This window comes from Corvus hawaiiensis, chromosome 17 (assembly GCF_020740725.1).
Source record: "Corvus hawaiiensis isolate bCorHaw1 chromosome 17, bCorHaw1.pri.cur, whole genome shotgun sequence".
Classification (NCBI taxonomy): domain Eukaryota; kingdom Metazoa; phylum Chordata; class Aves; order Passeriformes; family Corvidae; genus Corvus; species Corvus hawaiiensis.
Window position 1 is genome coordinate 10,378,043 of NC_063229.1, and position 27,800 is coordinate 10,405,842.

At 46.7% G+C, this 27,800-nt stretch overlaps 1 protein-coding gene across 17 annotated transcripts in view; it reads left to right on the plus strand.

The window, feature by feature from the left end:
* KCNQ2 (potassium voltage-gated channel subfamily Q member 2) overlaps positions 1-27,800 on the plus strand; it is a 74,919-nt gene that overhangs the window by 34,561 nt on the left and 12,558 nt on the right. The window contains exons 9-16 of one of the 17 annotated variants that reach the window (XM_048321558.1): positions 6-35; positions 4,016-4,084; positions 5,938-5,967; positions 11,429-11,482; positions 18,588-18,811; positions 19,614-19,722; positions 20,254-20,385; positions 23,155-23,262. In XM_048321558.1, the coding sequence (XP_048177515.1) occupies positions 6-35; positions 4,016-4,084; positions 5,938-5,967; positions 11,429-11,482; positions 18,588-18,811; positions 19,614-19,722; positions 20,254-20,385; positions 23,155-23,262 (756 nt within the window). The remainder of the gene's footprint in view (positions 1-5; positions 36-4,015; positions 4,085-5,937; positions 5,968-11,428; positions 11,483-18,587; positions 18,812-19,613; positions 19,723-20,253; positions 20,386-23,154; positions 23,263-27,800) is intronic. The other 16 variants (XM_048321559.1, XM_048321562.1, XM_048321569.1 and 13 more) reach the window with 16 other exon arrangements.

Here is a 27,800-nt window from a genome sequence, read left to right on the forward strand (position 1 = left end):
AAAAGCACGCAAACGCAAACGTATGGTGCCTCCAGGTATGAAGTGCATGTGACTCTGAAAGTGTGTGTCATGTCACTCCTTGTTCTTCATTTGGGACTGTAACATGCAAAGCCTTGAATTAAAAAAAAAACCAAAAACCAAAAAAAAAAAAAAAAAAAGAAAGAAACCTTTGAAGATGAGTTTTTTTCCAAGGAATGAGTGAAAGCCCAAAGCAGACGTGCCCTCCTGCTGCTACTGACTAACCCCCTGCACCTCCATGTACATTTTAGCTATTGGTACACACAAGTGCTGGGAAACTCTGCCAAAATGACGATGTAAGGAAGGAGAATGGGAGCGCGCTTAATAAGTTTGCTTTGTTAAGGATGATTTCTTGATGGTCTCCCCCAATCCATGCAACACTTAACAAGAAAACATCCCCAGTCATCTTCCATTTCCCTCTGCCCTCACTCCCTTGTGTTCCCTCTCTCCAGCCCTCTTCTCCCATCCTTCATTGTGTCATTTATCTGGCTCTGTGCTGCAGGAGTTGTGCCCACCTGGTAACGCTGGCTTTGAGTTTGCTGGTATGGTGGCACCACAGGGCACATCAGTGGTAGCACAGATTAAAACCTCCATAGCAGCTGTGCCTGCTTTCGAGGGTAAAACCTGGAGAAGAGAAAGATCTGGGATGCCAAACTGATATGATCATTCATTTCTTCGAGTAATCCAATCTGATTTTTGGGGAAAGAATGCTTCATCTCAGCAGGACTTTTCCATTTCAGTTTTTAGTTCCAAGGCCCACCTAGAGCTAAGCAGTTATTAGCCACAGTTATTCAACCTGGGACTTAACCTTTTGGGATCAATCCCAATGCAAAGTCCTGGATATGGCTGTGTAAGATTTATGATAAATAATATTATCTCAGGTTCTGCAGAAAGGAGTAGATTTGCAAATCACAGGCGTATTTTATGTAAGATGGGTATCTGAAGGTGTAGTCAAGTTAATATTTTAAGATAGGGAATAAATGACTTGCATTTCAAGACTGCAGGCCAAGCTTTGTTCTTAGAGCAGTTTAAATCCTCACTAGATGCAGTAATGCCACTAGAGCTGATGTGATTTAGTGTCTGATTTCGAAACCTGATTCCAGTTTTCACAGATGCAAGTTTTACAGCCTTAGTAAATCACATTTACTGCTCTGTGTGCTTAATTTATAGCAAGTTGCATGAATGAACTGCAAGTATAATATTAAGAATATATTTTCCTGTTGTGCTGAACATCAGCCTGTTTTAAGAATCAGACATTTTTCTACTGCTGGGAGAGGAATAAGTATGTGCCACTTCCGTTTCATTTGTTGTAATAAAGTATCTTATAACCTTCATAAATGTTCTCAGTCATGAAAAATAGCTTCAGCCGGAGACATAAAGCCATGGTTAGGGCAAAAATTGGCAGCTCATAGGAACTCCAGCACTGCAGGGAGGCTCATTTAGGTTCCCATCCCATTCCAGCACCCATCTCCTTGTCACTGCCTCCCTACTTGTTCATACTGGGACTGTTCCAAAAAATCATTGTGGCGTCCGTGTGCGTGCTGTGGTGTGTCTGTGTAGCTCCCGCTGTGTCCTGTGCTGCTGCCCTCCTCGTGTCGTGGGGTTCTGGTGGTGTCCTGACCCGAGGCATGATCTCCCTCCTGTCCCCAATGCTTGAAAGTTGTCTGTGCTCCCAGGAACAGCGGATCCGCCTTTCCCTGTGTATGTGGGAGCCGGCACCCGGAGTTAGCGTGGCCTTTCTCTGTGCTGTACTGGGAGGGGTGATGGAGGCAGCTGGGGGGACCTGCAGCAGCTCAGAAGTGTTGCTGTGGTGGGTGGCATGAGCTGTGTGTGTCCTGTGGTGTGCAGATTCCTCACCCAGCTCCCCCTTAACCGGAACGTGCTTTCCTTGCTAACCAGTGACACACGGACCAGGAGGAGAGAGAGAAAACGTGAGGAGCCCCAGCCAGAGGTTCTTTCTGCACCTGGCATGGTGGCACCTGCGTCCCCTGTGCCCTGGGCACACACCAGGGCAGGGTGCTGTGCATCCGTTCCACAGCAAAGCTCAGTTCAAGAGCTATGCAGAGTTCTGCCTTTTTTTTTGTTTTTTAAGGTTCTGGAGAAATGGTGTGGTGGAGTAGCTGTTCCCCAAGCTGCTCTTGCAGTGACAGGTTAGGCTGAGCATTTAGTTGAGATTAAATTTCAGGTCAAGTATATGTATAAGTTTTCACTCATTTTTAATAATAATTATTTCAGTAAAATACTGCTTTTTTCCACCTCATGTGTACCAGGCCCATGAACCAACCACAGAAATGGTGAATTTCTGTGTTTGTTGTGTGTCTGTACTATTCATGGAAGCATCTGTGGTGGCCCAGGAGGTGGCCACCTTCAGCACACTGCAGACCATGGGCTGATGTAAAAGACATAGTTCCTTTTGGAATCCTGAATCCTTCAGTCTTTTGAGCTAATGAGCTCCTCAGCTGAGACTTGCACCAGTGAGAGCCCTGGATTTGCGATCCCAGCTGGAGAAAGTGGCACAATTGTCCTGTGTTCTGCTGGGTATGGACCTCCCTGAGGAGTTAATTCACCAAAGAAGAGTAGTGCACCCTTCATTACCTGAAGTAATGAAGTACACTCTGAGTACACTCTCTGCTGGATTTTGTGCACCACCTCTCCCATCCTGGAACGCATCTCCAAACCCTACGGTGTGTTTGAAGGGAGCTGACAGCCCAGCACTCGTGCACGGCTCCACTGCATCAAGGTCAGCTTCTTCCTGATGTCTAGAATGAGGAGGATCATTAATTCAGCAGATCAGGATGTGCTTTTCTCTGGATGGAAGCGACTGGGGAGCTGAGCCAAAATTTTTCAGGCCTATTTTTACTCTTTTCTCCATACTTAGAATTGGAAAATTTTCTGATTGCCTCAATCTTGTGAACACAAAATCTCTGCTGAACCGCTGTGGTTTTGAGGATAAGTTTTGTGCCTGCAGAGAAGAGGCTTTTCCAGTTGAGTTGTTTTTTTTTAGTTAAAGTGTGAAACTATTGGTCTCATAATGGCTGAAAAAGTGTGGGCATGAATATCTGCCTTTATTTTATTAGAAGCCTCATTTCTTACAGTCTCCCCCTGACACCTCCAGCCTGTGTTTCTCTTGGTTGGAAACCTGGTTGGGAATATCAGTGTTAAATATTTATGGAGCAAGCCCTGGTCTCCCAGGGTCTCAGGGAAGAACCCAAAAATGGATGTGGAGCTAATTCAATGGCTTTTAGCACAAATGCAGGATAGGCCACAGGGTGTTTGTTCATTGGATTTTTAATTCTTAACCAGGATTGTCAGGTCATTGTCAGGTTTGGGGTTCTTTTTGTTTGTTTGTTTGTTTTGGTTTGTTTTGGTTTTTTTTTACTGAGAATAAAAGGAAGCCCCGTGGCTCCTGGAAGGCAGTGACACAAGGTTTTGCCTCATTTTGGGGGAAAACCTGACATGGACAGTAGGGAATTGGTTAAATTTGACCCAGGAGCACACTGCTGTTTCTCCTGAGATGCTCCCAACCCCAGGTCTTTATTTTCTCTGTTCCACAAGCTGCTCCTTCCCATGCCTTCCCACATTCCCAAGAGCAGCAGGGTTGAGTTTGAGTTTTCCTATTTTCCCCCAAAGCTGGAGTTTCTCTCCGTTTAGCAATGCCAACCTGCCAGACTACAGCTCTGCCAAAACACCACTGGGCTGCCCAGGAACCCTGGCAGCTGCTTGGTTTTGGGGACGTTCAAAATCCAGTGGTGCAGACAAGTTTCTCTCTCTCTCTTGCTGTCACTTTCTCTCTCTTACCCCACTGCTCTGCCTTAGGACACTGTTGGAAGTAGCAGCCAAACCCCTCTCCATCCTTCCTGAGCTGTCCCCCAGCTGCAGTTGGTGGCACAAAGCTGGTTCTGGTTGAAAGGATGGGGCAGCAGGGGAAGTTGCCAAGATGGGAGGCTCTGGAACCAGTTCTGTCTGGATACTAATGCTCTTTGTTTTCTCCCTCTAGACTAATCCCTCCTCTGAACCAGCTGGAGCTCCTGAGGAACCTGAAGAGCAAGTCGGGACTGACATTCAGGTTAGCAGCAGAGTTAAGAGAGTTTGGAACAAATACACTTTGCAATATTTTTCTTCTTTTTCTTTTTTATTATTTTTTTTCCTTCCTGCCTTTTGCGTATGGACGTCCTTGAAGATGAAAGAGGTTTGACAGCTGGTCCCCCATGGGTCACTCAGTCACCTCCTCCCTGCCCCTCTCCCGTGCTCTACATGAATTCCTTCAGCCTAACTTGGCTCCGGAGCAATGTCACAGTGCTTCATTGACAACGCAAAGTCATATTCTCAAAGGGGCTGATGGAGGTAGTGATCCCAGTTTTCCTCTGACCTTTCTGCTCCTCACCACACTCAGAGGACACTCAGGCCCATGGTGTGTTAATTCATTCTCTCTTCCCTCCAGTGAGAGCAGGCAAGGTTGCAGCAGTGAGAAATTTTTGCTAAATTAGCAGTGGCAAGGTTTACACGAATCCCCCAGAAGAGTGGGAGTCCTGCACCTTCACCCTCTGCTTGGGAGCGATAATTCTTGGGGTTTTTAAGCAGTCAAGGCTGTCCTGTTGGTGAATGGGGAGTGTACAGACCCTGGGAGGGATGGAGAGGTGCCAGTGTGCATTGGGGCCAACTGGGAGGTGTGGGCTGGGGCCTGCCCTGGGCTGTGTGCCTCTGCAAAGGATAGAGCCCTGGGTCAGACCGAAAACTTTAAAATATGAGTATTTGAGCTAGTGACTGAGGCTGGGCCTCCAAGCTTTTCTGAGCAAGAAGCAGAGGGGGGGAAAAGAGATTTTTATTAGTCTCTCCAGGCTGCTGCCTTTAACTGAGGGAGAGGAGTCGGGCTCTGTGCAGGTCTCAGTGGTCACTGCTGAGCAGTGGCAGGGCCAGGGCTGGTGCAGCATCATGCTCAGAGGGCACCTGTGTTAGGGGAGGCAGAGCTGTATCTGCTGAGAAACACGGTCTGCTCCCTCTCTGGGGGCCTGCAGGAGCAGGGCTGATCGAGGCCCCACACTAAACACCATTCCTGAGTGTAGGAGTTGTGAATTGGAGCAGCTGAAGGCAGAGCAGGTTTCCCTCATTGCTGGAGGGAAATGCCACCATGATGCCTGGTCAGTGAAGGTGAGAGGTTTTTTTCAGTGTGGCCTCAGCATGGCTTGCAGTGTCCTGGCTGCCCTTTTGTAGGTGTTCAGCTCGCTTTGTCCTCAGTGATTTTTGAGAGCAATCCAGTTTTGGATCTCAATAGGAAACCGCAAACACGGATTGTGGTGTCCCACTCCCTCCATGTGGCCTTTGCCAACTACTTGAGTAAAGTAGCTGCCAAAGGCTCTGGAGGCATAAACCCCACCTGAGGTGTCAGGATGCCGGGGCAGGGGTCCATGCTCCTTCCCACCCATGTCCAATCACAGCACCCGGCATGAATCCGTGCATTCGGAGATCTGACATGAGCTCTGTCCCAATAGCCAGGGAAGAAAAGCGAATGCAGCAAGGTCATGGGAGCTGTTCAAACCCTTCCCCATGTGCAGAAACATGAGGGCAGTGCGTTTCCAAAGGAAGGGGGCCGCTCTCTGAGCCTCTCAGAAGTCCTCCTGTGCTCACACAAATCACACGACCCCCAAGTGTCTCAGTCGTGCGTAGGCACAAGGATGGGTTGGGATAAATTCTTCAACCCTGTGCGTTGTATGTGTCTTCTCTGAGGTTGTGTGAGTCTCCAGTGATCTCCTGTCCGGGCCAGAAACTCCAGGAATTAAGTGCTCCTTTCCCTTTCTTCTGTCCACAACTTCCACTTAGTTGTATTGTTTGGTATTGTCGTTTCGTTATGTTTTAACAGTGAAGCAGCAACATCTTTTGCCACCTGACACCATGCTAATGTACTATTGCTTCTGTTTAAAGGAAAGAGCAGCAGCCCGAACCATCGCCAAGGTCTGTATCACTGCCAACACGCCATCCCCATGCATTCCCTGTAGATTTCTATGTGTGTGCGTGTGTGTACCATGTTGTGGCACCATCGAGGGAAGCATTCCTAGGTATTACCGTGCTTTTCCTGTGCTGTGCAGTCCAATGTATCTACGTGTATGCTGGACCTTAAATCATATCTTCCTTCCAGTCTGCCTCGGGCTGGAGCTGCAGGGTAGCGAGGCTGGGGGGGTGCAGGGAGTGGTGGCAGCACGGGCGAAGCTGGCAGACACTCACCGGGGTGACAGCAGGGGTTGGGTTTACGCTTCTTTGTTTCATTTCTTTGCTGGGGTTGTAGCTGAGTGAGTCGGTATACCGCAGGCTCAACGCGTGCCCAGGGGCAGGGGACGCTTTGCCCGTGTCCCTGTCACCCGTGCTGGGCAGAGGTGACATGGGGAACACGAAGCCATCGCCAAGGCGCCGCGTTAGCGACTTCTGCCGAGCTCCTCTCGCTGCAGGGCACTGCGTGGACCTGCTGCTCCGTGGGACAAGGAGCGCTCTCTGGCACGGCGCGAGGTGGCATGGCAGAGACACCCTTTGTCCACCCCGTTCTCTGGGGAGGAAGCACATTCCCCGCTTCATCTTCCCTCCACGCCTCGAGCCCACGGTGCAGAGCGTGCTCTGGATCGTGGCGAGCACTTTCCAAGGGCAGCCGCAAATCTCACTTGTGGTAGAGCTTTTCTCCATTCGCAGCTCCCCGGGAAAGCGACAGGGCTGGTGTTTGGGATACATTTAGGACACTCTTCATCCACTTAGAAGTATTTCATTCTGGGATTTTTTTGTCCTATATTTTCCAGTTCTTTTAAAAAATAATTCTGGAGCTGAATGTCTTTTTTTTCTTGGCTGATGAGACACAAACTGATGATCAGCAGAGATCATCTGCTTGGCTTTCAGATCTTCCATCTCATTCCTCAAAACACAGCTTACAGCCTAAATTTTGTAAACAATGAATACATTTTCAGAAGTACAGCTAGAGCCTGGCATTCTGCAGATGTACCTCTCTGCCATGCCTCAGCTTGTAAGAGGCCAGAAACTAATTTTTCCTTGGCATGAAAGCCAACCAAAGATATCTGGGTAGATATAGTGCTGATTAAAGGGTGGAAAATTTCATCTTTCCTTCCTTCCTTCCTTCTCCCTCTCCCCCCCCCCCCCCCCCCATTTTTTTTCTGTCATTCATTTGAGCTTTTCTTTGCAAGCAGAACCTTTGTAGCACTCCATCTACTTTCCTGCCAAATAACCCAAATCTCCAAGATCATGTTTCAACTATCCAGATTTTTTTTTTCTTTTTTCTGCTTGAGGTCTTAAGTGTAGCTCAAGTGAAGACAGCCTCCATCCAGCATTATTGAAGCAGGGAGCATTACTTGGGAAGGGCTCTGTGAGAGCAGACCAAGGCTGAAATCTTGGCCACCTGCCTGTGGCATCAGGAGGGTCAGAATTTCATCCCAGGATCTGGCTGCCCCACTGCCCTGTCTCAGCCAGTGATAAACTTTGGATGCATCAAAGGGTAAATCCACATTTCTTACAGTGCAACGAGACAAAATCCCTGCTCAGCCCCATCACCTCCATAGCCAAGAAAATCTGAGGCCTGACAGTCCCTTGCAGGGTTACACCAGCCAGCATCCCTGCAATCACAAGAAATAGTCTTATTTCTGAGTCACTAGCCTTATTTTTAATTTTTGAATCTCAGTCCTGCCTTGCAAGGTTCATATTTATTTACTGGAAACCTTAGGTTGTGTACAATATTTCTTCTTAAAGGTTGCAGGTTTTTCCCTGTTCATTTTCTACTTCCTCAACCTTATGTCACAGAAAGAAGTAAAAATAGTCCTTCTCTGTCCTTTTTCAGAGCATTTTTTACTATATACCTTCATCAGAGTCATTTCCAAGTGCTGTTTCCTGCTCCTGTGGTGCATCTGTCTCTTGTGACACCGATGGGTTTTGTTGTTAAACCCCAGCCCAGGAGGGCTTAAGCTGAGGGTCTGCAGCTGCTGTGCAGAGCTTTAGAGTTTATTCCATATCGTTCAGTTCTGCTGCAGGGCAGCACCAAAGCTCCTTCCTTCTGTTCTGTTAGGACAATACCAATTCTCCCTGCTCCCACTGTCCTTTTCCTTCCATCTGACAATGTCTCAGAACTCAGGAAGGATTCTTGTGTTCAGGGGGGCCCCAAACTGCCTATTTTCCTCAACAAAATTTTCTGGGTCTTTTACATTCACATCCCAAATCTGCCACCCACTCTAATTTCCAGCAGCCTCCCGGTGATGCTCAGTGTGTCATCCTGCCCTTAGAAAAGAGAACTCATCCTGTTTCTCTGCCCACCTGGCAGTTAATCACCCACTTGCTGATGATGCTTCACTCAGGAAGCTCCTGGGGATGAATTGTCTCTCTTAGCAGACCCCAGCTCCACACTTTCACTGCTTCAGCTGGGAAAGGATTTGCCACTTTGCATTTCCATTGCTGTGAGGAAATACAGCCTTACACCTGGAGGTAGCTGGATGTTCCTCCTGTTCTAGTGATGTGTAGGGAGTGGCTGATTTCCTATAACCCTCTTTTCACAAGAGATACACCACAAAGTCCTGGCAGCAAATGGAATAGAAAGAGCTTTTTCACTATTTTTCACTTTAATATATTTTAATTTAGAGAAGGGATACTGGGAATGTGCTGTGCAGGACAAGCATTGCCTTGTGAGGTCAGGGAGCATCCCAAGCATTCTGCCAGTGCACAGGGTGGCTGTCAGGGTCCTGCCCTGTGACCCCAGTGCTGCTGTGGCCCTGCTGATTTCTGCCCACTCAGCACTGGGAGAGCTGCTGCCTGGGCTGAGAGGACATGAGGAGGTGATGGGGTCAGTGTGGCAGAGGCTTGGGGTCACCTGGAATTTCTCATGGGTAGCTTTTGATTCAGTCTTAGCATAAAATGGGACAGCTGATCTGAGAGTCAGGTTACGTCCTTTCTCTATGGTTTCTGCTTTGTTTTTCCACCATGAGCTTGTCTGCATCCACATCCAAGCGCTGGGAATGCTCTGTGCTGGCCTGCTTGGGGGCCAGGAGCTCACGTCCCCCAGGTGGAGGTGGAGCCCAGGCTGTGATGAGCAGAAGAGATGCTGGTCTTTTCCTACATGCTGTGTACCTCTTCCCCCCTCTTTATTTTCCTCCCTTTAAGAAACAAATGCTTTCAGAGCCTCCTGTTGCCTGTCACTCTGGGTGTTGTGTCCACCCTGCCCCTGCCCTGGCCAAGCAGTGCCACCTGCTCCTCCTCAGGCTGGCTGTGCTGCTGGGGCACTGGGACCCATCCCACGTCCGAGACCATGCTGCTGCTGCCATGCAGGGTCCAAATACAAGTCCACTCTCCCTCATATCCCCAAGGAAGGGGGTCTACTCTGTTCTGGGGCTTTTCTCACCCCTCGTGCTGCAGAAAGCCAGCAGATCAGAGTGATAATGGGGGGGGTGATTACTCTTCTGTTAATCAAGCTGGAAATTAGCTGTGGCATCTCATTTCTGTTTGTTTTGCTTTGATTGTAATGTCAAAAAGACAGACACATGGTTAGCCAGGGCTATGGAGGCTCCTGTATGAAATGTGGGCTTCAGATGCTCTTCAACAGATGGTTTGAGAAACATCTGAAGGCATCCACAACCACATTTCTTCCTTTCCTTTCAAAAATACAATTGGATGAAAAGATAAAATTAATGAACCAAATGATCATAATAACGCATTCATATCAGAGAAAAAGAAACAGAAGGATTCCAGGGAAGTGGGAAGCTAAAACTCAGATTACTTTGTCCAGCATGAGTTCAGTGCTGTAGGTAATGAGAGTAACCTCTTTGAAAGGTTGTTCTCAGCTGTGGTTTGTCCTTGGCCCCAGTGAGCTCAGCAGGACCTTGGCCATGTTCTGGGTGAATGCTGGGCTGGGTCCCCTGTACCGTGTGTGTATATCTGTGTGTGTATCTCTCTCTCAGTGTGTGTATGTGTCTGTCTGAGATACACACAACCCCAAGATCTCTGTTCAGGGGTGTGATTAAGGCTTTTGTACGCACTGGAGGATGCCTTTGGTTGACTCAGTGGGCCCCTGCTCATCCAGCCAAGGATGTCCAAGGTGTCCTGAACCTCTACTGCCTATGGAAACCGGGGTCAACCATAGGAACCCCACGGGCCACATGAGCCTGGGCTGGTGTTTGGCCTTCTAACCAACTTAACTGGTGTCAGAGACTCATGCTGGGACTGACAGTAATCTGGAAATAATCAGTTGCCTTTAGGGGAGCGGATTATTTGCACGGAGGAACTGCATCTTTCTGGAGGGACTGCAGAGGAGACTGAGGAGAGAAACCCACGCGTCTCCCTGAGGCTCTGCATGCTCAATATCCCACTCCCACGCCAGCTCCAGGACAGCCCTGGTAGCACCACCGGCCCCTGGGGCTACCTGGGGATGCAGGGTCCCATTGTGGGCACCTGAGGAGTCCCCAAGATGCTGAGGGTGGTGTCAGCTGAGCTTGCATGGGGTGCTGTGCCCATGAGCTCCTCCGACTGCTGAGCTCAAGTGTAAAACAAGATTGGGATTTGATGCCCTTCAGCCTTTCCAGTCTGCCCATGAATTCGGCAAGAGCTGCCTGCTGGTGGTTGATGGCCTGGTGGGGTGATGGGGCCACGTCATTCCCCTTCCACAGGTAGAGGGCTGCTCCATGGCATGGAGGACCCTGGTCCTGGTGGGGATCTCTGGCAGGGCAGTGCCTGAGCAGCCATTTGGGATGGAGCTGTGGTGGTGCCTCCTCAAAGTCAGCAACTCCCCACAAGTGGTAGGGCCTGTCTAAAAAGCATTACGAAAACCAGATGTGTGAACACAGATGTTCAACTCCCTTCCCATAAGGGACTGCACCACACCCTGCTTTTATCTTTTTTTTTTTTTTTCAATTCCAGGCTTAATAGAATGGTATTTCCCATACAAAAAGTGCAAATAATTCACAGATTAACTAGCTCTCTTTGTGAGTGGGGTTTTTTGGGGAAAAAAAAAAAGAAGAAAATTGAGCTTTTTGGATATTATTTGACAAAACAAGTTACAGTTTTGTCTTTCCATGGTTTACACAATTTGAAAAAACTTATGGGTTTTTTTATATATTTAGAGGAAGAACAGAGTATTTTTTGTTTCCAATACAGACGAAAAATCTTCCTGCAGTTAATTGTAGATAAACTGACACCACCAACTCAATGAGCAGAATGCCTCATGTCTAATAATTAAATTTACTGACCACAGTGAAACAAATTTCAGAAACCCTCTTGATTTTTGATTTTTTTTATTTTTTCCTCACTTAACACTCAAACAGAACAATCCTGTCATGAACCCGGCCCTCAAAACACCTGTCTTTTAAACCTAGAGTCCATAATCAAAAGTTTCCTGTCTGGCATTTGCTTCCAGGTCTAATTTTTACTCTCCCCTCATTTCCAGTAAGAGCAAACCGTGCAGAGAGTCACTATGCGGATGCTGCTCAGGAAACTCTAGGTACCACGGGAAATGCGTCGCACGAAACTAATCAAAAGCTGCACGGCTCATTCTCCCTCTACCCTGCTACCACCCGTTCTGATCACTTCTCTGCTTAATAGAGGTACTAGATGAGTAAAAAAAGGTGGAAGAGCCTCCCTGCTGCCCGCCCCAAAATTAGAGCCTTCCCTGGCTGCCAGTTGTGCAGAGCACACGAAGCGAAGAGATGAGGATGGGGAATTTGGGCTGGGCGAGCCAAGCCAGTGTCTGCTCAGCAAGGGAGGAGGCCAGGAAATGAAGTTTAACAAATGATGGAAAATTAAAAAAAAAAAAAGGAAAAAGAGAGAAAAGAAAAGAAAAGAAAAATGAAAAAATTAAATTTTTTTTAAAAATACCCTTTCCTCCCTGTCGCTCCATCCCTCCTCAAGGTCCAGGGAATCCTTGCAAATTGACTTGCACTGTACAGCAATGTCTAGTTAGTAGCATGAGAAATACCAGCTTCCTGCCTCTGCTCAGTCACCATTCCTTTGGCTCTCTGACCATGACAAATTGACCTTTCCTAGTCTGGTGGCCTTTGGAAGCCACAGCTTGCCTATCTAGCACCTCTACTACGCAGCTAGAGAAGGACTAATCTCAGCCTGTCCTGCCAGACATAGGGGACACGGGCTCCCCTGAGCGTTGGCATTGGCCTTGTGAATGGTTCTGTTTCTAGACCCCGAGGGGGACAGACAGCTTTAGCTCAGGGCTTTGTACGAGCAGGGTTTGCATCTTTTTCATCCAGTTGACAACTGCTAGGTGTTTTCAGGGACTTCCCAACGAGCATCCCTTAGTGCACCCATGGCCATATACACAGACACGTAGATCCTATCTTATTTGTGCATAAATACTTCCACACCTGCACTAGAAGAGTCTCTGCCCCCACCCCAGACACTGCTCCTCAGCAGCAAACATGCACCTTCTTGATCTCCCACTGCCCAGAGTTTGCATGCTGTGAATGCTGGCAGGGGACCCCCCGAGCTCCTCGCCCCGCAGCCAGGCAGGTGGGCAGCCCAGGAGTGGCAGGGCACTGAGTGATGCCGCATGTTTGTGAACTCGGATTTTTGCATGCTCTTTTTTGGAGTCCGTTTTAATTCTCAAAATCACCAGTCTCTGTATCCCTCAGAAAGCCAACAAATGACAGCTTTGAAAGTATAAAACTGCAGCTCTAACAGTATATGTATCTCTGATTTTCTTCATTAATTGTTTCAACCTGTATCTTTTCTTTTCTTGCTATTTTTTGACCTGCTGGCTATTTTTATTCTCTGTCAGTCTAGAGGGTAGGGCTCATGGCTGAGGTTTGCGTGTACCAGGTGCTCAGAAGTAGAGTGGTAAATCCCATCTCTGAATGGGTAACAAAGAGGAATGGGGCATGATCTAGGGTTCATAAAAAGCAGTTTCTCCATGGTAGGAAATCCTCTACATCTGGATAAAAAGCCTGAACCTCTGAGTCAGCCTCCTGCTACATATTTGGTGGTGCTGTGGCTTTCCTTGAAGGTTAGCCTTGAGAAGTGTGGGTAAATACTCGGTGATCATCAGTTGCACAGGCAGCATTTCACGACATTTCCAAATGGCAAAGATTTGGTCAATAGCCTAGCTGAAAAAATGATCCTGACTTCTGTGGTGTTTCCATTTTCCAGGTGAGGTTGTTTTATCTGTGGAGGTGTAGTGTGAGCAGGGACTCCTCCCCAGAGAAAGCCTTTTCTCAGTTGCTTCACACTGAGGTTGTTTCTGGCAGAGATGAAAATGAGCAGTGCTATTCGTAATCTGGTCTCTCATCTGTCCATGTCTGGTTCTGTTTTCTGGAAAATCAGCCACTCTGATCTCAATGTCTTCCTTGCATGTCTTCCTAGGCATGGATTTTTAATTGCTAAAGCAGTGTCAATTTTTTTCTGTTTTCTACTGAATTCCTTCCCACTGTGGTCCTCATTTCATCTCCCCCATCTTGAGTTCTGCAAGGGAAAGGGAGGATGGAAAAAAGTGTTACCTCAATATCTTCTTAATCTGCTGGAGCCCCTGAAAAGGAGGATGACAGACTGCGGTTCTTCCAGTCAAAAAGGAGTCTTGGACTTTGGAATAGCTACAAGGGCATCTTTGTTACCTGCATCCATCCTGAGTATAGTGTTACACACCCTGTGCTTTAGTAAAACTGTGGTTTAACTGTGAAGGGACGTAAAAATAATTCAAATGTCTTGTTTCCCTGGACCCTTGGGTGCCTGCCAACAATCCCCACTGCACAAACTCTTGGGGCAGGTGCCAGCACTTTGATGCAGCTCAGGCTGAGTGCTAAAAGCCTTCATCTAAGATGCACATAAGGAAATAACAGCAAACCATGAGGCAATCATGGAAAACTCAATGTAGGTAAATTAATAGGAAACTCCTTAGAAGCTGTGGTTTCTTAATGTACTAAACCAATGATCTTTAGTTAATAAATGCAATAACACATTCATTTTTAGGCAGTAATGTAACTACACCAAGCCAGGTTATCAGCTCTATCATACTGTGCTTTGTAAGAGACTTTCCTGACACACTCAGAGATGAGGGCACCTCACAGTGGGAAGAGGTGGCACCCAGAGCAGTGAAGGAAAGGTGTTTGCAGAGCCCTTGACTGGCCTGTGGCTCTGGGTGGAGCAGATTTCTTAAAGGCTTGTCTGGGAATGATCAGCCAGCGCAGAGGTGCAACCTGGCTGCTTTGCTTTGCTCTCAAAATGCAGAACAGCCGAGCTGGCAAACAGTAAGGCTGGGAGAAGAGGCAGGATGTGGCTGATGTGGTGTCTGACAGCACCCAGCATCAGTTTGGGAGAAGAGGGCTGTGAATTAGGAAGAGATGGGTGATCCTAACAGAATGCTGCAGAATAGCAAAGGTTACAGACATGAGTCTGGCTCCAGTGTCCCTTCACTGGTGAGTGAAGGCCCTGTGCTTTTCCGTGCTTTTGTGGTGGTGCAACTCCAGTCTTTGCCATCACAGCATCAGTGGCTCCCATCCAAGTCTAGCACTGTGGTTGTGGATGAGGAAAAGGAGAGGGATTACTCACCATGACTTGATCACTGGCTGATGTTTTGTTTCCCTTATGCCCAGGTTTCTCTGCTTCTAGAAACTCCATTCTCTAGGCTGAATTCACCTTTCAGCAACGGCTTTTCTGAAATCACTGGAGACAAACCAGGCTTGAGCCAGGCCCTCTCTTGCTTTCTGTTTTAGTCATGGCAAATTTTGCATACACAGTTTTATTTTCCTTTCCTTCATGTCTCCAGTAATTGGTTTCTGCCTCTTATTCACACCAGCAAGCAGACTGGAGCCCAGTGATAGTCGCAAAGGCCATCATTCACTCCTGGCACTCCTGCCTGCCTGGTTTTAATGAGTTGTTCTCATATGCCACGAGCTCAGCACAAACTCTTGATTTAAAAAAAGCCCTTCATTTACCAACAGGAGACAACCTTTTTCTCCTGGCCACAGCTTCTCAGAAGAGTGAGCACTAATAATGGTTGAGTTTGGATGCAGAGATGGATCTGAGTCTGTGCTAATCCAACTCATTCTGGCTAGCCGAGAAGGAAGTGAAGTAATGGCTCAAGCACAGTTTAAAATCAATGACAAGACCTTACAACTGATACTTTTTATTGATCCAAAATTACTGCTAATGTAATGAGTCCACATTGCGTTAAAAGTGCTGATTTGATACTATAGAGAACTGGAACGAACCTCAAACCAGAGGGTTTCAAACAGGAGCTTAAACCCCTGGCATCCTAAGGAAGCTGATGGCAGCTCATTTTGAAGGTCAGTTCTCTGCTGAGTGCTGGCCTGTTGGACTTTACCAAAATGCAAAGCCCACTAAATCAGTGAACATCATCCAGTTTCTCCAACATGGACTCTCATTTTTTGACTGGCAACAGAGAAAAATCAGCTCAGTTTCTATCCTTTGTTAAATTCAAGTCAAAACGTGAATATTTATAAACCGTCCCCAAAGTCAGCCTGGAAAGGCGATTTTTTGCTATCAAATCTTTTTGTAGATGCCACCTGGAGTGGTTATGAGGACCTAGAATTAAATCACGCCCTCTTAGGCTATGGTGGCTTCCCCTAAGCTGTGCCTCTGGTTGCAAAGCCGCAGTTCCCTTTCCCTTCCTTCCCCTGGCACGAGCACAGCTCCTGCCCCGTGAGCGTCCATCCGTCCCTGCTGTGTGTGTGGCTGGGTTCCTGCTGTCCTCACGTTCATGTCACCAGCACGCCCCACTCAACTGAGGCTCATTTGCCATCCTGGAGTGACATCCAAACACCACCTCTCTGAGATACTCTGAGTCCCTCTGCATGACTTTCTGGTTGAGTGAGAACATGATCTTGGATTAGCTGACAACATATATCCCTATGTATGTCTGTATTTCTTTGGGATTTTTTTCCTACCGGCTCCTGCAGACCCCAACAGCATCCTCCTCTGCAGGGATTGTACTTGCATGTGATTCCAGGTGTCGTTTCCAATGAGGCGATTGCATGGCAGAAGAAAAAATTCAGTTAATTGTTCATGGTGTCTCATGTCGTCTATGTTAAAACAGAGAAGTTACATCAAGTGTTGGGTTTTTTTCCTTAGTGAGTACTTGGGAACAAAACCCACCCAGATCTTAACTGTTCATCAGATTTCTACGAGGTTTTTTAATGTGTTGCACCTCATGCTGTCAGGCTTGAAACTCTTTGCTCGTATCCCTCACCAAGTTCAACCCTTTATTTTTTGCTTTTTGTGATTCCTGCAAACATTTGTAGCACATTTGTTGTGGGAATGGAAAAGGGGCTCCAAGGAAAAGGCCCTGCTGTACTCAGTGAAAGGCAACTGGTTTTATGCTGGGATTGGTGATGGGAGAAACTCAGCAGAGGATAGGGCACAAAGAGATCGCTTTGAATCCTGAATATGGCTGTGTTGCTAATGCATTTTTATAAAACTTGCTTTTTAAAAAGGTAATTCAAAGTAATAGTACTACTGAAACACAGTGGATTCAATAAATATTATTCTGTAAAATCAACAAAAATAAAGAAAAAAGATCCAGTTGGCCTGTTAAGAATCAAAAGGCAAAATTTCAATCTGGTTTCTAATCCAAGAAACTCAGAGTGAGAATTTCTTTTAAACCTTTGGCTCACTATGTACAATGGTTTTTGGTAGCATTAGTAATTAAGGCTTACATCCAGAAAGGTGTTTAGGCACGTGCTTGTTCCCAGATTCCCATGTGGATTTGTACCTCTGACCTGGATTTCAGCTCTGCCGAGGGTCTGTTGATCCCATGGCTTTCAGACAGACCCCCGCAGATGGACACCACACTGGAAATTCAATCCCCAGCACTTACCTGAATTAAAATTCATCTTTAATTGGAATAATTCTGCCTTTTTTAATTTGGTCATGAGCAAATTTTATTTTCTCTCCAATCCATCTTTCAATGTGAAATTGCTGCTGAACTCATGGCCGCAGCCAACCCTGCCCTGCAGCCCAGGGGATGCCGTCCCCACACAACTCTGCAAAATGCTGCCTAAGCACCTTTCTCTCCCTGTAAATGTTTGTTGTCTCTCAATGTAAAGTGACTTTGTAAAAATAGCACCTTCTTACCCGGCAAATCTGCTCCCTGAGTGTCCTCGAGTCACATCTTCTTCCCTTGCTGGCCGGAGCTGGTGTCTGCTCCTGTCAGCAGGGAACAGCCGGCGGCTGGGAAAAGGGAGCAGCATTTTGCTTTGCTTCAAAACCAGCAGCCAAGTTCTGATTGAAGAACCTCATGCCAGTTTTGAAGGCAAAGAAGGACTGCGTGGCTCTAACTTTTAAGTTGGTGTTGCTCAAAGACACAGCAAAAAAAAGCAGGTCTTTGGTTGGTGATGTGGAAATTAAAATTTCTGAAATGTTCTTCCCGCAAACTGAGGCAGAGAGTTTGCAGCAGAATGATAAGTGGCTGCTGCAATGGTACAGAGTGTTGGGAATTAAATCCCTGTCTTCACTCAATTTTGATACACCTATATATAAAATACTGGCTATTTGTGCAAGTACCTTGCACTGATTGTCCAGCCTCTAATGAGTGGAGTTTAATCATCGATTGCTATCAAGAAAATATGAACTGATCCCAAACTATTTGCAGTCTGCTTTCCCCAATGCTGTCTCTATAAAGTTTGTGGTTTCATAAAGATTCACAAAATCTCTTTGTTCTTAAATTTTCACATGAAAATTCCATGTCTTCATTTGGGTGAAAGGCTTTAATTGCAAATTTCAGAATTTGGAAACCAATTAGAGCGGGGTGGTCACTATTTCCCAGTGAGATCATCTCTGTTTCTGGGGAGAGCTTCTTTTCCAACCATAATTGCAAGGATTCTAGTAGGAAAAAAGGCAATAAAATGCCATATTCTGGAGTTTTAAAATTTTGCTTTACATGTTTATGACACCCATAGCAGTCCTCCAGGGAGATGGCAGATAGCTTTTAGATGGAATTTTTATAGGATACAAAGGAGTTGCACAATTCAGCGTTTGTATTTATGTGTTTCAATATGTAACTGGATAAAGAGGAGCTCTTTGGAATACATAAAGGGGGCAGATCATGTTTGAAGAGGGAGGAAATACAGGAGCTGAAGAAAGGGAAAGGACAGATCTGAGCACCAGAAGTGAAGTGTTTACACAAAAATTCTAAGATAATGGTTTGGGGTTTTTTATTGGTATTTTCTTATTAGTCATAGTGTTTTGGAAGGCAGTTGTGAAAGAAAAGCTTCCTAACTCATGATCGGAGTCGATCAGTGATTTAAGGAATCATAACCTCATTGTTAATGTCATTCTGTCCCGCCAGCCCTGGCATCCCATGAGGGGCTTCTGTTTAAGTCCTCATTATTTTCTCTCTCTTACGAATCATTCCCATTTCACTCATGATGACGGAAACATTTCTACAATGCTTTCTTTAAAACAAAAATAAAAATAAAAAATACATATTGGAAAAAAGAGAAAAGCCAACAGCAAAGCTACATGTCACTGCTGCTTGGAAGTGCTCTTGGTTTCTAATGGCTGGTGGGGAAGGACTGCGTGGTTTCCAGAATGACTCCTCCTGCTGTCTCCTTTTTGTCTTTGTTTCAACGTGTTTCTCTGAACAGTCAGAAGGTCAGTTTGAAAGATCGTGTCTTCTCCAGTCCCCGCGGTGCTGGCACCAAAGGGAAAGGCTCTCCACAGGCTCAGGGCATCAGGAGGTCCCCCAGCGCTGACCAGAGCATCGAGGACAGCCCGAGCAAAGTGCCCAAGAGCTGGAGCTTCGGAGACCGCAGCCGAGCCCGGCAAGCGTTCCGCATCAAGGGAGCGGCGTCGCGGCAGAACTCGGAAGGTGAGGGCTTGGGGTGCTGTGCTGGACCCCAGATTCCCAGCTGGCCCCCACATCCTCTCCCTCCCCACATAAGAAGGGCAGAGCTGCCAGCCAAGATGTTGGAACTCCTTCCCCTCCCAGTCTTTTAGCTTGGAGTAGCCTGAGCAACTTGATTAAGTTGAAGATGTCCCTGCCCATTGCAGGGGGTTGGACGAGGGGGCCTTTAGAAGGTCCCTTCCAACCCAAACTAGTCAATAATGATTAGAAGAGGCAAGAAAACCCCTTCTGATATCCATGATAATGTTTATATTTCTGCACGTAAGGATGGGGAAAGGAGAAAGAGTCAGGCATTGAGATAAGAGGAAATAACCTCAGGTTGTGCCTGGGGAGGTTTAGGGTGGATATTAGGAAAAATTTCTTCACTGAAAGGGTGGTCAAGCCCTGGAACAGGCTGCACAGGGCAGTGGTGGAATCACCATCTTGGAGGGATTAAAACCACACCTAGATGTGGCACCTGGGGACATGGGTTAGTGGTGGGCTTGGCCATGTTGGGAGAGTGGTTGGACTCAATGATCTTAGAGGGCTTTTCCAACCCAGAAGATACTGGGATTCACTGATACAGAGATGGGTGAGAGCTGCAGTTGGCTCTGCTGAATGTCACCTTAGCACATCCTGGGAAACGCTCTCATTTGGATGCTCAGCAAAGGCTTTTCTGCTGCTTCCCCTGGGGTTGCTGTTTGTGATCTGCCTCATCTTTCCTTGAGTGGCACTGGCACGGGAAACAGTAACGTGTTGTGTTTCTCCTTCCCTGTCCCAAACCCAGAAGCAAGCCTCCCTGGAGAAGACATTCCTGATGAGAACAAAAGCTGCAACTGCGAGTTTGTGACGGAAGATTTGACACCAGGGCTGAAAGTCAGCATCAGGGCAGTGTGGTAAGAGAGGGAGAGGGGGGGATGCGGTCCAGAAGAATAAATTAGAGAGAAAAATGAGAAGTGTAAAGCCCAAGAAGTGCTGGCAAATGCTGACATGTGTGTGCTGCAGACTGTTTTTCCCCTGGGTGGCCTGCCCTGCTTTATAGACAATTTTGCCAGGAAGGGCAATTTTTGCTTAGGGAAGGAATAAATGGAGAAACAGGAAAATCCCCCGCAGGGATGCATCCAAATGACCATTTTCACCATCTCTGAGATTTACTGCTGACATTTATAAAAGTGGTGCGGAGAGCACATGCACAGATGACAGTCCAAGGGGCATCAGGGACCCCCTGTCGCAGACAGGGCTTCAGCCACCAGCCCCCACAACCCCTTTCCCCTCTCCTATTGCTGCATCCTCTCCCAAATCCACAGGGTTGGGATTTATTCCATTTTCCTTACAAAGCAGCTCCCTGTGGTGTTTTTTATCCGCCATTAAGCAGGTCAGGCTGCACCCAGGGACTGTGTTATGATTTTGCTCTCTGTCTCCTGCAGCATTATGAGGTTTCTCGTCTCCAAGCGCAAGTTCAAGGAGAGTCTCCGGCCCTACGACGTGATGGATGTCATTGAGCAGTACTCAGCTGGACACCTGGACATGCTCTCCCGGATTAAAAACCTTCAGGCCAGGCAAGAGACCCCTCTCTTTGCTTCATTTCCCACTGCTTTTTGTTCATTGTGGAGGTATTACCGAGAGAGACACTTTCCTTTGCAGCTACAGATTATTGTTTTCCTTTCTAAGAAAAATCCTCAAGGAAAACATCAGTGCTTATGGCTGGAACTCACAGGGACAAGCAGGACAGGGACTGCCACTAAAACACCCTTACTGCCCATCACAGGACATACAAAAATCATGGCTCATCCTCCTGCTTTATTTTGGGAGATTTTTCATTATGGTATATCCCATAGGAAAGGCCGGTGGGTATTTCCATGGTCCTCCAGGCAGGGTGCCAAGGTTGCCCCAGTGTTAAGGCTCATGTGGGTTATTTGGTATCTAAGACAAAATTTGGTGTCCTGGCTGTGGCCCTGCTGCCACAGACACAGAGAGCAGGGAGGAGGCAGCAGCTGCCTCCCACTGTTGGGATGCTAAGCCACTTGAGGAGGAATCCCTCCTCGGATGGTGCAGTCTGCTGAAAATCCGTGCAGATGGGAATTTCTCATCCAAGCCCACCGACGTGGGTGGGGTTTAGCTGAGCTGCATTTCAGCTTCTGTGCTCAGATTTTAGGGAGAGATGTGTTCATTTTAATAGGAGAAGGAATGTGGAAAAGGGACAAAGGGAACTGAGAAGGTTCCATTTTTTTCATGTTTCTCCTGGAAGAAAAAAAAACCCCAGCACATAAATTTGATTCCTTGAACAGAGGATCAGAGTTTAATCTTTTAGCCTGACCACTCCTCCCTCAGCCCTGATGGGGAAAGCAGACCCCAAGCCTCCAACACCCCCGGCTGTGTTGGCTCAGCAGAAGTAGCACCAGTTCTGCTGAGCTTGAAGGACACCCAGAACTGTGGCACGGCTTGGCCATGGGCAATCTCCAATCAAAAAAATACACCATTTGCTTTTACACTTGGAGAATGAAATTGCTTCCCTTGATGGCTGTGGCAGCCCAGATTCCTCTAGAAGGCATTGAGGAAGTTTTCCTTTAATTTCAAACCCATCTAAGTCCCTGATAGAGTCAGCAAATGTGAAGAAAAGAAGTGTTTGTGTATGCAAACAGCTGACATGAACCCCAGGAATGAAGCAGGAAAATTGTCTTGGGAAAAAGAGGAATCTCTGTTCTGCCATGAATCTCTCAGACACCATTTTAACTCTGCTATTTTTGATACTCAAAATGCAGAGGTAACTTTCTCAGCCCTGCTGCACACTGTGCTTTTCCCAGAAGGAACATTCTCCCTTGCTATGGAGACCAAAATATCCTGGAGAATTTCCTCTGTGTGAGCCTCTCACTCCTGTTCAGTACAAATTCAGTGATCATAGATCCAAGATGTGTAGCTGAATATAGAGGGGGAAGAGGAGGAGGAGGGGATTGAGATTTCCTAACTTTAGTAACCTGAAACAAGAGGCCTCCAGGCCGCCTCCGCAGTGGGTACTGGGCCATCAAGGTTGTCATCTCCGCTGGCTCCAGGTGGAATCCTGAGTCTCCAGCAGCCTGAGGGCTGCGGCAGATTGCCTCACCACCCATCCAAGTCTCCCAGTCCTTCAGGGGGATGTGCTGAAAAGCCAAAGCAGTTTGGTTGGCTGCTTTTTTGGGAAGGCTGGGGTAAGGAATTGCAGCTTTCAAAGCTGAGGGATTCTTCCCTCAGCTGTAGCTGTGGGATTGCGAGGATGAGGTTCTGGGGATGGACAAGGCCACCAACCATCCTCTCACAGAGAAGCCAGGAAGACCAGGAGCTGCTTCAAAAACATGAAGCACCTGGATTTGGGATCCAAGACTACCAGGCAGCTTCAGTGGTTTCACTGTCCCCACTGAGCAGGAGATCAGTGATGGTGATGGGAGCAGACCCCTTTGGGGCCACACTTTGGGCACCAGCAGGTCCCATGGCTGGTCACCTGCCCAGTACAACTGGAAGGACCCCCTGTAGACAAGGCCATGGCCGATGTTGGACCCTGCACCCATGCGATGGATCCCAGGGAGGAAGTCATGGGGCACCTTGGAGAACAGATATTTTAATCTCCCTTGCCTTCATCAATCAAAGCCCTGTGTTCTCCCTGCCAGCTCAGCTCGGCAGGGCTGGCTCTGACCTCCCCTAGCCAGGGCTTTGGTGGATTAAAGCTGCATCCAAGCCTATTTCTGGGGTGTTTACATGCACTTTCCTCTCTAATCAGTAAAGCCTCTGTCTCTGTCTGCAATGTGCTCTTTTCAGCGTTGTGTTCACATTGTCTCGTGTTCCATCCTGACACCTTGCCAACCATGGATGTCTCCCATTCATTGAGTTATCCAATCCTGCAGTGTTCCTCGCCGACTCCCAGCAGCTCATGCTTCCCTGAACTAGCTGAGGATGTGTTCCCTAGCACTGGAACTGAAAGGAGAATGAATATATGTTGTTTCATATCCAGCCACCTCAATGGGATATTACCTCACATATGCAAATATATTCCAGAGGGTAAAGCATGTTGCCTGTTATATCTGGGGCGGGGGGAACTCCTGATGATGTTGCAGTGGTGCCTAAATCTCCAAATCTTACCCTGAGGTGGGTAAGACTCTGGTTTTTCACCAACAACCAGGTGGTAGGAGAGAGCCTTCTGTTTCCAGCAGAATATATTTTCAAATTCTCTCTCTTTCTCTCCCTGTCGTTCTGTTTTTCAGTTGTTTCTTTCTGCGACTTTTCTCTGACCAACTTTTCTCTACGTGTTGCTTCATTATGCATTTTGCTGGTGTCTTTTTTCTTATTTACTTTGCCAGGATAGATATGATTGTGGGTCCCCCACCCCCTTCAACTCCCCGGCATAAGAAGTATCCAACCAAAGGACCCATGTATTCTTCCAAAGAGTCTCCCCAATACTCGCCTAGGTTAGGATTCACCAAAATGCCGCTTTCTCTGGAATTTTTTTCATTTGCTTTATGTCAAACCCCTTTCATGCCAGTTATATGACGGCATTTCTCACTTAGCAGTGCAGCCTGCTAAATCATGACTCACGAGGGTTTGCTGCTCTGGGTGTGCTCTGATTTGCCTTCAAGCCAGAGGGGTACAAAAAAGGGGACGTTCGTTCAGTCATCAATAACCATCAGTTCCTTCAGCGAGCCTATTTCCTACTTTCAGTCTTCTTTGAGGTGTTAGAAAGCTAAATTATATCTTTTCCAAAAATCTCATATTTTATCAGGCTGTCTTCAAATGTAAAAGGTGGAATATTTACCCACAAAGCCAATGTAAAGTGAATAATCCACTTCCTAAAGAATGATACTGTCCACACACAAGCAAAGGAGCCTTTGCAGCTCTTTGGACAATGAAAGAAGTTTATTTCAGTGGGCAAAGTAAGAATGAAGTGTTTTGTAGCTGATGAACACAATGGTCTCTATTTCTTGCTGGTGCCACTTTACTGACCATGGAGGAAAAAATTGTGTTAAAATACTGCAACCATGGGACTCATATTCCAAAAAATACTAAATCAATCCTGATTTTCCAAGCAAAAGGAGCAGGAGTCAAACCCAGCCCTCAGTCACACAGCGAGAGATTTCTCATTAAGTTCTCTCCTTAAGCAAGACCATATCTGAAGCTCATGCCATGAGGAATATATTCCTACAAAAATTCCCATTTTAGGGCATTCTGAGATCTGGGCAGCAAGGCCATGAGCTGGGTTGTATTTTTTCTCGTTGCATTGAGACCACTGGAGCCCAAGGCAGGTATAAATATTTGCTAGAAAGTCATTTTCTATGCAGAAATAGTAGGTGATTTTTAAATGCAGCAAGCTTAGCCTTAAATATTTTTTTTCTAAATATATTTGCCTCCCTAAGAGCTAATATGTGACAAATCTCTTGCTTTTTATTTAAGCTGCTCTGAGTAATCTTCACTAGAGAAATGTAAGTAAAAGGACTATTGAAAGCTTACATTTTCCCACTCAGCTAGCTCAAACATTAAAAAAATAGAATTTTCCAGAAGCCCCAAGCTTTATGCTTGAAAAAAAAAAATGCTTTCAGATGAGCATTTTTTCCCATTTCTCCTCCCTGCCAAAACAAGTCTTTGAAAATAACCTTGTTATCTGAAGAAACATTTAGATTTTAAAACAAAAATACATATTCAAGAGGATTTTGCTGTATTTAACCTTTAAGATGATATGTGCAAGAAGCCTTCACTAAAGGCAAGACTTTCTTGTGAAAACCTGTGCCTCATACACAGCAAAGGTGATTGATGGATCTGAGGGGAGGAGGCCTCAAACTGGGATATTTATTTTATTCAGTCCAAGTCTGTTGCTGTATCAGCTTCATGCTAATGACTTCCCCCCCGCTGTTTTTACAGTTCCTAATACTGATTAAAAATCCTTTGCACATGCCCACAAGGCTCCTGGGATGTTTAGAGGTTTTTTTGTCATTTCTCCCTTTTCCAATGAAGTTTTTCATTTCCCCCTCATTGAGCTGTGGCTGCAGAAAGCAGCAGTGTACAGAAGGCTGCTGAAATCTCTGTTCCCACCCAGAAAAGGCTTATGCTGCACTTAATTTTTGGCAGTTTTATCCTCCCACAGACACCAGCGGCACTTCTGAGGTGCTCAGGGGGCTGATGGATGGGAACCAGGGCTCTGAGCAGCCCCAAACCCAGATCCAAAAATTCTTGGTCAGGCTCTGCTGTTGCCATGCCCTTCATCACCCCAACACCACGTGGGTCTGTGCCATGGGGATGTGTCCTGTGAGGTCCCCATGGATGGCTCCGGCCTCTTCTTTTCAGTCTGCACACCCCTGTTTTAGCCGAATTCTGCCCAGAGAAACATCGTGGAAGTGATGTCCCATGAGCTCTCTTAACCCTGTGGATTGCTCAGTTCAGCCAAAATCTTCCTGCAAGCAGCTCCTGGTAAGGGCAGGGGGATCCTGGTAGATGCCCACAGCTGTGGTTTGGCTGATGGTGTTTGCTCCATGCTCTACACACAGATAATTTGGATAAAATTCCCTTGATCAGCTGATTTAGCCTAGAATAGGTGCAATCTCAGCTGTAATTTTTAGACAACAGTTGTTGATCAAAATTTGCCCAGAGCAAGATTTATTGCCAAATGAAAGTGTAAGTAGCCAGTCCTGTGACATGGATGAAGGGGGTTTGGCTTCAATGCCTGGATTGTTTACAAAAATTTATAAGAGATAAAGAAAAAAAAAAAAAAGAAAAGACTTGACTATCTATTCCCAAACACTTCATTTTTATCTCATTTGAGCCGTTTGACCTTTTGATGTCTGCTTCTGGCCCGAGGGTGACATATTACACCTCTTTGCATGCACTGTTAGCATGAAGCATAACGAAGCATGAGAAAACCTGCACTGTGGCTGATGCAAGAATTTACATTTTTTTTCTATCATTAGAAAGAAGGAAAGGCAGTAAAGTCCACTTTAAAGAGCAATCCCCTCTTCTCTCTCCCTCCCAAACTGAGGCCCAGCAGAGCCTATCAAGGACAGCAGATGGCACAGTTTGTCGTGCATCCGTAGAAATCTCTGAATCCTCTTCTGCCAGGAAAGGAAAAACATGGGGCTGCCTCTTCCAAAGCTTCAGCTGCATTCTTCCCTCTGCACGTGTGTGTTGGGCACAGATGAAATAATTATTGAGAAGACACAAGACTCCCCATGGGCTGTAGTGTAGAAGTGGGACGGGCAGCTCAGAAGATTCTTGGTCCTTTGTCACGCTGTAAGAACACAAATTATCCCCTTCTGCTTTGCTAAAGTGGAATATGTTCTCTCTTCTTCATCTTTTGAGCTTTGTTGCCCAGTTTGGACAAAATCTCAAAATCTTGTAATGGCTAAAAGGACCTCCTGCTCTTGGTGGTCCTCTTGGTGGTCCTCCACCCAGCTCGGTGCAGGTGGGTTGGGAGCCGATAAGGAATTCCTCTTTTCTCTTGTGTCAGATAAGGCACAAATGAAATCTCTGTGCTTTGCTGGGGATAGGAGCACTCTCCTGTGGTCCAGCTTGTGCCGTGGGAAGCAAAGGGGTGGGAGACCTCGAGCCTGGTTTCTCCCATAAAGAGAGAAGGACTTGGTTCACCTTCTTCTCCCCTCTCTGCACTGAAGCCAGAGGCCCCGAGCTGCCCCCTGCACCATCCTTGGTGCTGCCCTGCCTCCGAGGAGAGATCTGGCTCTGCTTCCTCAGAGCTGTGGAAGACAAACACCCCAGGAGCTGTGTTCAGGTATAGACACAAAGGGAATGAATCAAGCAGGAATTCTGGGCTCTGGTGTCAATTATATAATGGGAAAGGGCTTCTGAATGCTTTATAGGTGAGCTCTGTGAAGGGCTTCAGCCCTGCTCCTACATCCCAGCAGGTCTGAAGGCAGGTTGTGTCCTTGAAGGTGGGTGACAATTTAGTGCTCTTCTTAGTGATCACTCCATCTGCAAAATGCCAGCTGGCCACTGAAATGGGCCATGTGGGGTTCACTCTCTGGATAGCTCTTCTCTTAAGATATGAAAAGATAGCAGAAGTCCTGCCTTGATTTCTGCAAGGTTAGAATTAGGGTACACAAGACTCTCTCTGTTTTTACTATGCAATGTTCGGTTCTCCTCTCTGTGTCACAGTCTGTCCTGCCTCCCTGCTCTACTCCACAGCTGGTGAGGGACATCTCATTTCCATTAGTGGACACATTTCAGTGTCAGTGCCGTGCTGGATGGGACAGGAGGACAGAGCACCCTGATTGTTCTTGGCCTTCTGCAATACTCAATAACATTTAGGCTTTGGGCCTCTTTAAACTCGTGTTCATTGTTTTACCAGTCTACTTGCTTGTGCATACAGGAGAGGAGTTCATAGAGTGGCTGTACCACGCCTTGACTTGTGATTCCCCACCAAGGTAGCCCGAGGTATCCAATTTAACAGCTCTTTGCTTACACGGTAACAACATTGTCGTAGGATTTCTTGTGCTGTATGTCCTGTCAGTAATTGCATCCCTTGTGGGGAGTTCCTGTACATGTCAGTGATTTCCTTCTCCCATTACAAGAGAGAAATAAGGCATGCATATTCCTCACACTTGTAATTCCAGCACTTGGTGCTCCTTGTACTCCTGTGCTTATATTGCTAAGCAAAGGATCAAACATGGCTTTTTAAGCAGAACAGAATTCTGTCACATCCCTGCCCAAATGAAGTAGCTTCTGGGATCAAAGCTAAACTCTGAAACAATTGTTGGCTTATATTTTCTGTCTTTGGTGTGATGTGCTCATCCACTTCATCTCTTTGAGCCAGATCTGGTGCTGTAAAGTGCTGTTGCTCTAATATAAGCTAAGGGAGCCACGCTGGTCCATTCCCACTGGTACCTGCCCCTCAGTGTCAACAGCCAACATCCGTATGAAGTCCCTGTCCAGTGTGAAGAAAACAGATAGCTCTTGTGTTGGAAATAGCCTCACATCTCATTCCTTTCCTTGGTTTTTGTTTGTTCAT